The sequence below is a fragment of the Solenopsis invicta genome, chromosome 4, assembly GCF_016802725.1.
Source record: "Solenopsis invicta isolate M01_SB chromosome 4, UNIL_Sinv_3.0, whole genome shotgun sequence".
Classification (NCBI taxonomy): Eukaryota; Metazoa; Arthropoda; class Insecta; order Hymenoptera; family Formicidae; genus Solenopsis; species Solenopsis invicta.
This window is the reverse complement of record NC_052667.1, coordinates 23,931,613-23,944,816: the sequence shown is the minus strand read 5'-3', so window position 1 is coordinate 23,944,816 and position 13,204 is coordinate 23,931,613. Positions and strand designations below refer to the sequence as shown.

At 32.0% G+C, this 13,204-nt stretch overlaps 1 protein-coding gene across 2 annotated transcripts in view; it reads right to left on the bottom strand.

The window, feature by feature from the left end:
- The window catches only part of LOC105194895 (hemicentin-1), a 122,299-nt gene that overhangs the window by 62,862 nt on the left and 46,233 nt on the right, over nucleotides 1–13,204 (bottom strand). Inside the window, exons 1-2 of one of the 2 annotated variants that reach the window (XM_039447834.1) lie at nucleotides 9,631–9,780; nucleotides 6,656–6,765 (exon numbers count right to left, since the gene is read on the bottom strand). In XM_039447834.1, coding sequence (XP_039303768.1) covers nucleotides 6,656–6,713 — 58 coding nt within the window. In that variant the 5' untranslated portion in view covers nucleotides 6,714–6,765; nucleotides 9,631–9,780. Of the gene's footprint in view, nucleotides 1–6,655; nucleotides 6,766–9,630; nucleotides 9,781–13,204 lie in introns of those variants that run through there. The other variant, XM_011160029.3, reaches the window with a different exon arrangement.

The window sequence follows — 13,204 nt, the reverse complement described above, 5'->3', positions numbered from 1 at the left end:
ACACACACACACATACACATTCACAATTGTACTACAATATGTAATAATAAATGTATGAAAGTTAGAATGTCTCTTGAAAAATTGCAAAATTGAAAGCAACTTAAACAAATTTAAAGTTCTTAAAAGTTTTAAATAAATCTGATGCTCTTAAAAATTTTTTTAATATCAAAGAAATTGAATGAAAAAAATATATCTTGAGAAAATATAAATATATGATATATCCCGGATATTTCGAAAGCTAAAGATTGACTAGACAAATATTTATTATTTAATCATGATTAATCATAGATAATTAACATCTGAAAAAGTTCAACGCTGAAAATATCTTGTAATTCATTACGAAGCTTAGAATTATTGTTTACGAGTGATTGAGTTTTACAATATATTTATTCAGTCTATATTGTGCGTAAATTAATATCTATACTTTTCTATTTTTAGTCGATTACTATAAATAAATTTCAAACCAAAAAGTGCTAATTATTTAATTTTTAAGTAATTAAGCAATAATTATTTAAAAATAAATTTGTTTCAACAAAAGTATCAGAGAGTAAAAATAAAGCTTCCATTGTGAAGCTTTACAATTCAAGATTTAAATAATAAGGATTACTATTAAATATAAACATTAAAATAATGTATTGTTTTAAATGTTTATTAAATATGCTAAAGAAAGTAATAATAAATTTATCGGAGCTTACTCCAACAAATCATTAAATTAAATTAGTATGTTTTGTTTGAAAAACGACTTGCTATTTTCCAAATAATTTCATAATATAAAAAATAATATATAATATTTGTTATATATTATTATAGATACAATCTTAAATCTCACGTAATTTATCAAATGTACGGTCAGAATTTTTTCGAACACTTTTTCGCGAGACTAAAATGTTCGTTGCGATTTTGTTCCTAATCAGTGCAAGCTCTATTATCGACTGCAGCCATTCGTAAGAAAGAAACTACTACGTGCTCTACAGTAATTAACTTCTGCCAGTTTCTATGCATAAGAAGCACATTGCTAGCGCGGTGGCAGTTACTTAGAGATAATTTGTTAATCTAATCGACGCGGCAACTTTACCGTTTTTACCGTGGAATGATTAAGACATCAAGATGTTTCAAATTTATAAAAATGCTAATAATACGCTGTACGCAGAATATTAAAAATCATAGTAAAAAAATATATATTTTAGTATTACATAATTTTTAATCTATTGAATATCTTCGTAAAATTCCAATTTGCAATTTGAAAGAGTCAAATATATCATGATTTCTCTTTGCGTTCCTGTTTTAATAAAAAAATATTTTTATGTCCTCATCAAATCAGTGTTTGTATTTCTTACTGTGAATCAGATCGAATAATGATTTACTATTATCCTTTTGATAAATACTGAACCAAATACTAGGATACATTCGGTTACAGAGAGCTGACTACAAACCAAGTTTACTCGTCATTACCGCACTAACTAGAGTTAAAGCAACGACGGCAGTTTCGTTTACTCGCGTACGCTTCAGTTGCTTCCGCCTTGTCGGAAATGATGCTTTTTACGTCGCTGCTTTACCTCTCTTATTTCGTGACGCTACGGTTTTATTAGACAGCGTAAAGCAACTTGTCATTGCTTTTGATAATTAATGAGACATGTCAAATTACATTGCGTATTTCCACGATCTCATGTCTAATAGATGTTGCTTGCTTGTGTTAAATTTTAACTCATTTTTTTAATTCGATCATATGTGATTGTTAAATATATGTAAATTCTATGAATAATTTAATAGCAGATTATCTCTTAAAGATATATTATGTAGGTCAGTCGTATATAAATATTATGTTATTTTTATTACTTAATTTTTGTTCCATTAATGTAATTAATTATTTAACTTAAATGGGAATAAATTATTATATAAAAAGAATAGAATGTATAAAAATATTACTTCATTAGCTTGGATTTTAATTCTAAAAAATATTCAACTAATTTTTCTATGAAAATTTCACATTTGAAAGGTTATTTCAATTTTAAACATAAAGATAAGAGAACTAATATCGTTTTAGAATGGATCTTTTGTTAGTGCCAAATAATGATTTTTTTTGTGAATTTTTATAATCTCCAGCTCATATGAATTGCGCGCATATTCAATTTTGAAACACAGTCCTTAACTGAAGCACAAACATGTGTAATATCACAAATTAATTTAATACAAACAATTTAATAATACTGATGCTCATGAGCATCTTGAAAAACACTATAAAGATTTAATAACACTATAAAGACACTATAAAGAGTTTATTACGAAAAATAACCCTTCACCTAGATTTTGAACCTGGATCTCCCATGCGGGCATTTGCGTTTTAAGATCTGTATTTCAAGACGACCGATGAACACGCGCGCAGTTCACATGAACTGGAAATTGTGAAAATTCACACAAAAATTATTTCTGCTCCAAACCAATATTAGCACTCTTATTTTTATGTTTAACGTTTTCTCGATTCTAATATTATTATTTCAATTATAAGCCAGCGTATAAACCTTTAAAAAACTTTGTGAAATTGCGATTTGAAATAGAATATGTAAATACATTCAGACAATTAATTCTGTCCCAGATTTTTAAAAATTCTACTATTTTTGTGCTTCTTTATTTTTTGATGTTGCATATTAAAATTTATACTTACGTAATTCCTACATTTTATTTTTAGTGTTGGTGGAAGAACCAAAAAATATTTCAATCAAAATAAATAATATATAATTCGAGAGTAATATTTTTATTAGATTTAATGCGCTGATTTTTATCACAACATTAAAATAGAATAAATTATTTTGAATCCATTTCCATCTGACATAAATGTATTTTCAATATTCCACACCTTTTGGGTATTGCATAAACCATCTTTCTCTCTTTAAAACGTCAACGTTATCTACAGATAAAATGTTTTTTGTCAGACAGATATGGATTGTTAATAAGTTGGAAAATCCAAATTTATAAAATTAAACCACATTTTACAAGTCGTGATCTTACGTTAGAATACCTAGACAGAAATATTTCTCTATTACAGGTTCATTTATCAAGAAAACTTCTAACGTGAAACTTGTCTTTTCGCAGCGGATAATTTTACTACAACTTCTGTTGAACCAAGTACATGCGTGAATAGTATGGATGTATGTACGCGCACAATTCGTACGTGGCCAGTTGAGAGGGTAGGTACGTGTAATGTGAACTTGTAACACAGCACCGCAAGATCTAGAAACGCAGTCGAGGGATATGACCTAGTAAAGAATGGACGTTTCCAGGGAATACCACACACATGGGGCGTTACGATTTAGACGTCTGAAATGAGGCGCACGCTGCTGCGCCGGAATTTTGCAGTTCCATCGCATCTTTTCCGCCCCCACAGACCGCTCTCCCTTTACATGTGCGGATCGCATCTGCGGATGTAATAAGTTGCGTTGGTTTCTCTCGTATTTCCTCCCGGTTATCCGACCGCGCCACAGCATCATGCATTATCATGGTAAGGACCAGGTCCGGCCGCATCCCATCGTCTTGACGCGCGCGAATTGAAATCTCCCGTGAAGCATCGGAGATCAATTTGTCTCGGACGTTCGATTTAATGTTATAAAAGAATTTTTCTTATTGTATTCAGTGAAAGAAACGGAATCTTCATATTGAGTTAAATCGCGTGTAACGTTTGTGCTTACAAAATAATCGGACGCTACACAGAAGTAAAGAATATTCTCGTTTTGAGAATATCTTTATTTTCAAAATGTTGAATATTGAAATGAGATTATATAGACGTAATTTGCTTACATAAAGACTTTTGTATTGTAATTTTATTAGAAAAAAAAAATATATATATATATTTATTGAGTTTTTCATGAGTTTTCATGAGAGAAAAAAATATCAGATAATATCAGAAAATTGCAATATCTGTAAATAATATCTTCAATAATTAGCTTTTTTTGGTACTTATTATCAAAATAATCAATTAAAAATATATTTTGCTGGAATTTAAGATTACCAAATTTTTTTAAAAATATTAAATAATATATATGATCACTGTTTCACATATAAGTAAGAAACCGCATTCTTTGATTGTTAATAGAATATATTAGTTTTAGTTTGATACTGTGTATAAAACTATCGCTTGCAGGTCTAAAATTAAATGCACATCATTAAAATGCGTATCATTCCAATGACATTAGCGTGTTGCAATTATGACGCGCAGAATTCTGCAACAATGCTCGTGTAAAATCTTTTTGCAATATTTAAATAAGGTATCTTATTACATCGAATAAGACATCCAAACTTTGTAAATACATTTAGTAGATTATTTGAATAGCGTCCTACCGTCTCGTCGGACAAATGACTCTGGTATGCCATAAGATTTGTATCTCCGTCTTATGCAAGCGCCAGGATCTTCGCACCGTAAATTAACTACCAACGTCTTGCGGCTAAAAGCGTTTGTTTTCGTTGCGGTTTTCATACACGGTGTATTCACGAAAATGCGCGCTAAGGCGCGCTAAAGTTTCGTTCTGAATTTGCGCGCGGCGATAAATCCATGTTAACGTAAGCAAGACGGTGTAATATAGTGCGCAAGTTGCGGCACGCTATTTGCTGTTTCCTCTTTCGTTCGCGCTCGATGAACCATAAGGTGCATAAAGAATAATAAAATAAATGGAACTGACATTTTCACGGTTTAACGCGTATAATTCGACTGGTCGTATTCGCGAAACTTTTGCTTTACGGTCCGTTGAATTTGAGCGCGGGGAAAGCTTGGAAATAATGCGCAGAAAATCACAATGCATCAATAAGAACACAATTTTAGCTGGCTTTATAATATTTTAACGTCCAGGTCAAAACCAAGTTTCAGAAATCTGCATGCGTGCGGATTGTAAAATATACATACTTAAATAAATTTTTTCTATCTCTACGTTCACATTTGTGTTGTCTTTTTCATTAAAAAAAAATAAATAAATAAAAATGTATACATATTTAATATATTTGTGAAGCTTCAATTTTCTTTTAATATGGAAACGTTCCATTTGACTACGATTCGTCGTAGCCATTTATAGTATCAGTACGTGGAGTTTTTCCCTTGACTCCACCAATTAAGAAATTTTATGTTAAATGAGTCGTGGGCAATTAGATGTCATTCAATTAATATCGCAAAATTAATGAAACAAGGTTTCAAGGTTTATTACTGATAAAAATTCAGACAATGAATTCGGTACAAACGGTATTAATTCATGTATGATTAATCATTATTAGAAATCAGCTTATGGTATGTAAATTATTTGTCTTCGAGCAGTGATAAAAGTGGGAAATGATATGCCTGTCGATATTTTTAGTTTCCCCGTTTATCTACTTTCCTTCTTCCTTCACTTTGCCCTTTGTTCTAGCTATTAACCGTTATCGAGATGATTCTTATCACATGAGAGAGGAACTCGTTAGTGCACGAAGACCATAAATCGCGAATGGGAAACAACGGAGTTCCGTTCGGCTTTCTCGAATACGAGAGGGGTTGCTTAAATCCCCTATCGGGAGCATCTCGTTTGATATCATTCACATTCTCCATTAATACCCTCGGCGATGTTACACATACGTAAGTAATGCGTACAGTAATATAGCTTGTCCATGTAAATATTATAGAAAGTTTATTAAAGACTATTTGGACTATTGAACACTATACTATATTTATTCCTATGGATATATAACAATTATAATTAAACACAATTATATAATAATTATATTATAACATAATTAATATATTATAATATAATTATACAATTGTATCTCATTTGCTACAACAATGATATAATTCAAAAATCGAAATTTTTTAGTTACGTGCAAAAAAAAGATCTTCAAAATTTTTATTGATGATAGAACAATGTTTATCATTCTAAAACTAAAAAAAAAAAAGAGAAAATATTTTGCATCAAGAGCATGATAAGTCCAAAAGCGTTGCTTTTAAATATTTATTTTTATAATACGTGAGAATTTAGTACACACTGAAAAAAGAACTAATTTTTATTCTTTCACATTCCTCAGATATTATGCCAAAATCGCATTTAAAAATATTTCCATTATTATAATAATTTATAAATTTCAAATTTATTTTCCGGAAACCCTTGGTTTTTTTTTTAGTTATGTCGTTATAGTAAATAATCGATATAATTATTAATATAATTATATATTATAAATATAATTATGTGCCTCCGAAAAGATATATAATATCGCAAGAAACTTGCTATAATTATATAAATTAATTAAAGCAAATTAAAATACTGTTGGCAATTTTATCGTTCTTGAAAATTCTCATCGTAATTGACGTAATTTTACGAAATATCGTAAAACAGCATTTTGCATGTATTCAAGGGTATGCGAGTTTCCAAAGTATAGCACACTTGTCGATCCCGGTTTTATTAGTGGCTGCTTCAGCGCGTTGCTTCAACGCGAACGAGAACGATCGTTAATCATGGTAATTTGTTTAACATGTCAATTGATTATCGACTTAAGTCAACCAAACGTGAGACTTCCTAAGGGGATTTCTGAAAACGAGGGATTCAAGTTGCACGACGCGCTCGTTTTTCTCTTTTTTTTTCTTGTTTTTTTTTCGCGATGCCGTTGCATTTTTCCGGCGGGTGAACGGTTGAAGGGGAGCATCGCTTACCGATCGGCTGTATCAGGTAGCGCAGCGACGCCAGCAGGATCAATAGAAACGGGGCCATGACGGCCAGCTTCGATTCAGACGTCTATCTCGCGTTCATTCACGAGGCCGGTCTGCAACAGAAAAAAGCGCACGCAACCGTATTAATAGTCCGCCGCAGTCTTCCCGGCGCTGAATGCACCGCAATGGGCTCTTCATGTCGCGGAAACTGGCGTTCATTACTTCGATAATCGATCAAGTATCGTCCCGGATGGACGAATCAATTCATTCGTTCCCATTTCGCGCCAACGGCAAGCATCTGCCTTTCATCCTTTATCCTCTTTCCCGTCAGAAAGCATTTATTGCATTTTTGTTGTACCATTTTGCGGACACAAAGAGCTCCTTGCCCGTTAAAGGTGAACTGTCTTCCATTTTAACTGTTGCGAAATGTACATTAGTTTCAGTTTTCCATGTTATCTCATCTTATTATTGAAAATTATGTATTTAACATAATAATATTAAAATAAAAAATGTTTTATGTATTAGATCAAGGTTTCCCACACTTGAGTGGATCGCGACCCATTTTCTTAAAATGGCAAACAGCCACGATCCATCCAACTTAGTGATTATGAAAAAGTATGAGGAACGGCGGTAAATTGATTGTTTATTTACATTACTTTATTTATGACTCATTATTCATCCTACTTTTTTACTTTTTATTAAATATAATTTTATAAATCTATTTCCCTAATACACAATAAAGTATAAAAATGTAAAAAATTATTTTCTGTTTCTATTGATGAAACAGCTTTGCGATGTAAATCATTTTCGCAAAAAATTTGTAGTTTATTGTAAAATTTGACTCCACCATTAAAATATTTGTCGCGATCCATACTTTGTGGATCTCTGTATTAAATTTTATTATACTTATAAATTCATATATTGTAATATTTTCATGTACTCCGAAGTACTTCAGATTTTACAATACTGTTACAGATAATAATAATTTTCCTATAAAAAAAATTTGCGGTTAAGTTTCATATATCTCGAATATTTAACAATTCAACATTTTCGAGAGTTTCATGTACTTATGTTTATACATTTAATATCCATTAAACTTTTGCAATTTGCAATTAATTTTATAATTCACGGATAATTCGGTGGTTATGCAAAACATTATATACACGTTGATATCATCAATTTTTCTCGTGACCGAATTTCCCCTTCTGATCCGCAGTTGTTCTGACCTATTGCTTTTTATTCAACAATATTTGCCGAGAATGCATTTGCACGGTGAACTTTTCCAACTATGCAAACTCTCGTAAAACTGGAGGTTTTTAATGGTATCTCGTTGGCAATAGCGAAGAATGAGATAGGAGCTTATCCGCAATGCACTCGACTGCGCTGCACTTGAAGCGGTGCGACGAAGGGGGTTTCTAATGTGGATCGTGTTTAGTCATTATCAAGAGAGAAGAGGAAAAAGAGAGGGCCATTATAGAGGAGAGAACAAAAGGAGGAGAATAAGTGGAAGCAAAAAACTATTTAACAAGCTACGTCGTATTCGTAGCTTACACATACATTTAGTCGGATTTATGGTTGATATTAATCACTGCGCGACATCGATCGCAGTTACATAGCGAGCGAGGGAATCAAGTCGATGTTTTTGATTAAATTCACTCGCCGCCACATTTATACGGGCGAGTCGCGTTGGTACCCAAAGCATTTGGTTTCGAAATTTCACATCGATATTTTGGAGTGATAGATAACAGATCGCGTAATTCAATATGTATCGATAACATCAATGACAAGCTATCAGATGAATCAAAGTAATAAAGTAATAAATAAAAACTTATACAAGCCCACGTTTGTGATATATATCAATTTGCGTAGTAACTAATTAAATTTACAAAATCATTCTCTTCGATTTAATATTATGTGCCAACTTTCTATTTATTATATAATATTATGTCAGAAGAATTTCTCAAATCATACTGAATGTAGAGTGGAATTGACGAATACATACAATTTAAATTAATTTTTATATTTCTTGTTTGTTACTAATTTGTAAATAAACATTGTAATTTAACGTTTTAGGTACCTATTATTACAATGTTTAATCTTACCTCAATAACAAATTAATTTATTATAAATCTCTTAGCAACCGATCACCTAAATCGTACCTGTCAATCTTCTAAATCATATCACATTGTTGAAAGTATTGAATTTATGAATTAAAAATTAAGAATATAAGAAATCTCGTTAAGTAATATTTATTTTATTAATAGTTTATCAAAAAAAGTTCAAATATTTAATAATTAAAACAAATAACAATAATAAAAAAGAATATCGAAATAAAACCGGCTTAAATTTATTTTTGTAATTGATGTATTTTTATTTGTATCAATTGTTGATTTTATTATTATCATTTATTAATCTTATCATTTATTGTAAAAAAATTTGTAATAATACGTATAATTTAGAAAACTTGAGAGAATTTATAAAAATATCAATTCAATTTTTGGAATAATAATGGTAAATATGTGATAATGAATGTAAAATATTTTGTAATAAGCTTCCTTTCACCAGAATACAAAAATTTAGTAAAATTGTACGATATTATCAGTTACGTTATCAGCTACATAAATGAGCACTTGTACCTGATTTTTTAAAATATTATTAATTAACGTACAAAACAACCTGTTAAATTTTTGTCTATATTACTCATTTCTTATTTCATTAAATTATTTTTGTCATTAAATGTTGCTTGTATTAAACAAAAATATTGACAAAGTATGATTTCAGCAAGCGGTACGCGTTCATCAACTCTGTCCTGTGTTGATTATCAGAAATATCCACTGTTATTTTTATATCATACGCATACAAAGTAGATTGGAATAAATTCAATATCGCTCGCAGTGTTGATTTGATAAAGAGATACATTTATGTTTTATTATATAAATTTTTTGATCACTCTAATGATTTTATATACATCTTGTAACCTCGTGCGGAGCAACTCGTGTATCGTTGGTTGGTCGTGGGACGCCACCCCGCTAACAGATATACGACAAATGCGTTCCTATGTCACGGACGTTGATCGACATCGACGACGTATCGACAATGTTAATCTGTCTCGTCGAAGGACTGCGCCCACATCGCCGTCCGTCCCCATGTTGCTCGCTCCAGCTGCGGCAGAAGCATGAAGTAACTTCATCGGTGTACAAAAGGATGTTCATGCTTCTAGTCTATTTTTAGCGTAGTTTGTGGATAGTAAGCGAGTTAACTTGAGCTTGTATAACATATACATCCCAGTAGCTATTATAAATACGCACGCATGTAAGACATTCGATATTGGTTTGTACGATCGGGAACAGGGTGGATCTGACGTTTCCTTTACTTTTACATGATATCTTTAGTTCCACGTATAAAAATAATATGAAAATACGAGACAGAATTTTTGACGAGCCTACTAATGAGTTCAAATTCGATTCAAATATATTTCCAATCATACAAAAGCGAATTTTGACGAATTAAATCTGATTGTATCCAAGAGCAATTTCGAAACTAGTCGTTATCTTACGTTCACACAAAAATTTAGTTTGCCTTCTTGTTAATATTTAAATTAAAATTTTTAAATATAATATAATAAAAGATAAAGATTTGTGAAAAACAGGTGTATAAAATACAATATTCACTATTACATATATAAATATATATTTTACACACACGCACACACGCACGCACGCACGCACGCACACATGTAAAATATCAATAACATATATGTAATGAAATTTCTTTTTATTTGAGATTGCGGAAATGCTGATATCTTCGTTCCTCGTATCCTCGACGTGAAAACACTTGAAAAATATTTTACGCAAATATGCCGAACCTGTCAGACAAACGTTTACTTAGATATCGCGTGTGTTAGACCAGATTATAGGACTAAGTTTACCCATCACAAGCCCGTCGACGACCTACCTCGAATTACGTAAACCGCGAACGAGAACCGTATCGATCGGATTGATTTCAGCGTCGAGCAGCGGACAAGAGCAGCGGCATCGCATTAACCAGATGGACGGGAACGCAATTCACGCAAGGGCGGGAAATGGGGTGGCGGAAAATGGAAAAACGGCGCGTATATAATGCCCCGGAAAAAGTGCAGTTACGTCGCGTTACGTACGCGGCAAATCGGGCCACGAAGTGACGCGTGTTATAAATCCTGCCGCTTCATATTTCACGCGCGGTGACGCGCACGCCCGGCATTATTTCCACGGCATTTTCGTCTCGCGTCTTGACTGCTGCCGCTCTTCTTCCTCGCCGATCTCCGTTGCCCTTGGGCCCACTTTCGGAAAACCGTCCTTTTGTTCCCGTACCGAATGTGTCCGCGATGATAAACGGTTAGCTTCGCCGAGTCGCGTTCGAGGATGGTTTAGAAATTATTAGCCTTGTACACTCTGCGCGCGAGAAAAGAGCGAAGAAAGAAAGAGATTGATGCCGTTTCCCGCTGCAGCGCCGTTTTCTTGCGGCGTTAGCTTTATCTTCTCTCGCTCAACCCCTCGAGATTTTGTGTAATCGACAAACGTTCATTTGCATCTCCTCCCCGAGTTTGATTTTTCTTTCGTAACTTCTGCGAGAAGAAATTAATTGATATTATCGTGATAATAAGCTGAACCTATTATCGATTAATGGTTTCAATTCGCGGTGTTAGGATAGTAATCATTGAGTTAATTAATGTTTGGTGAGTATATAATTACAAATTTTTAATGAAATTAATTAATATATCGTGTTTTAATCTAGTGAAATGAAACTAGTAAATATAATGACCTAATATCTAATAGACCGAAATAATCGAAATTTAATTCACTTGAAATTGATATAAATCGTCGTAAATAAAAAACCTTTATAAATTTTTCTATGAAAATATATATAACAAAAAAAAAAACAGATTTAAGCATAATTTTCAGTACACGATTGTATACATACAGCTTATATATATATATATTTTAAAATTTATATATTTGTAAAATGCAAATTCTTTAACTATGTTCGTATAATAAAAGGTAAAATTATGTTTCAGATATTTTTTCGATCTTTTTATTTTGTTATAATATCACCTGTTATGTTAGATTAGACAAAGATTATGTATTATAGTATTAAAGAAAATATATATTGCATTATAATATACGATAATCAAAGTTTGAGATTCCCGAGTAGCTTCGCGATGTTAGCAAGAAGCAGCGTCGTGAATCTTAGTATAAGATTCGTTTAGCAGCGCAATTTTTTTAAAGATAAGACTTTTTTCTTTTGGCGCGGATTCTTTATAGAACTTCGGAGGCGAGAGTGCGAATAATCAGTGGTACTCACAAAATTTGCGAAACGTATAAATGTCGGAGAAGGGAGAGAATTCGCTAATATCGATCGGCCTCGTGTTAATAATTTGCGAGCGGGCAATGATAAATGCAAATTGCACAGCGATGTCGCATGAATATTCGCAAACGCGATTTACAATCTGCCAGATAAGACATTTGTCTTTCGTATACACAGAACGATTTAGAAATGACATGCCGTGAATTGCACTCTGTGTTGTAAACGTGGAAATAAGCTCACGTCGAGCGACGCGAAATATTAGACGTATAAAAGAATCTTTATGAATAAATTATTAAATATATTTTTTCGCTGCGCGCGCTTGGTGCATCGTTTAAAACACACGTTAGGTATTAAATTAAATCAATAACTAATCAATTGCACTACTATTGATATGTCTTGTTTATTTACACATGCAAAGTACAGTTAATTATATATTTAATTTACATATTTAGATAGTTAAATATATCTCACCCCAATAATGAATCTATTAATCTGAAAATAGCATTTTTAATTTATACCCCAGAATTAGAAAAATAATGCTGTCGCGATAAATTTTTTACCGAATCAAAATCTATATCTAAATATAAAATCTCAAATGCAAAACCTAAATGCTAAAAACCTACAATGCAAAAGCGTTTCAACCGATTTCTTCACTTTTTAGAAACATTGTCATAAATAAATTGTTGCTTCATATAATTGTTTCGTTTAATACTTTTTTAGTTTCTCCTTACTTTTTTTCAGAAAATATTAATTAAATATTAACCTACAGATAATATTAACCTACAGATATTAATAAATTTTAGAATAATCACTAATGTACGATATGTAGTCGACGACAATGACTTTTAGCTAAGATGTAAAAATCACCTCAGGAGATTGTTTACGTAAAAAAAGGGGATGACTATTTCCGGCTTAAAAAAAATTATTTTCTTAAAAATCTATATTTACACCTTTCTGTAAATTGTCACGTGCGCTGAAACATGAAACAAATAACTAGACTTTTATTGAACGACCATGTACACAATTATTTCATTGACACCGCGTCTTTCTCTCCTGCGAGAAAAAAAAGAACCCGGGTTGTATTTCACTTGTTTCTACTAACTGGTGCACACCTCGAACTAATTTGTTGACGTGTCTCTTGATCCCTCGGCAGTCGCAATATAGAGACCCTACAGGGTGTTGTGTCCTCTGCGAAAATCAGCGAGATTT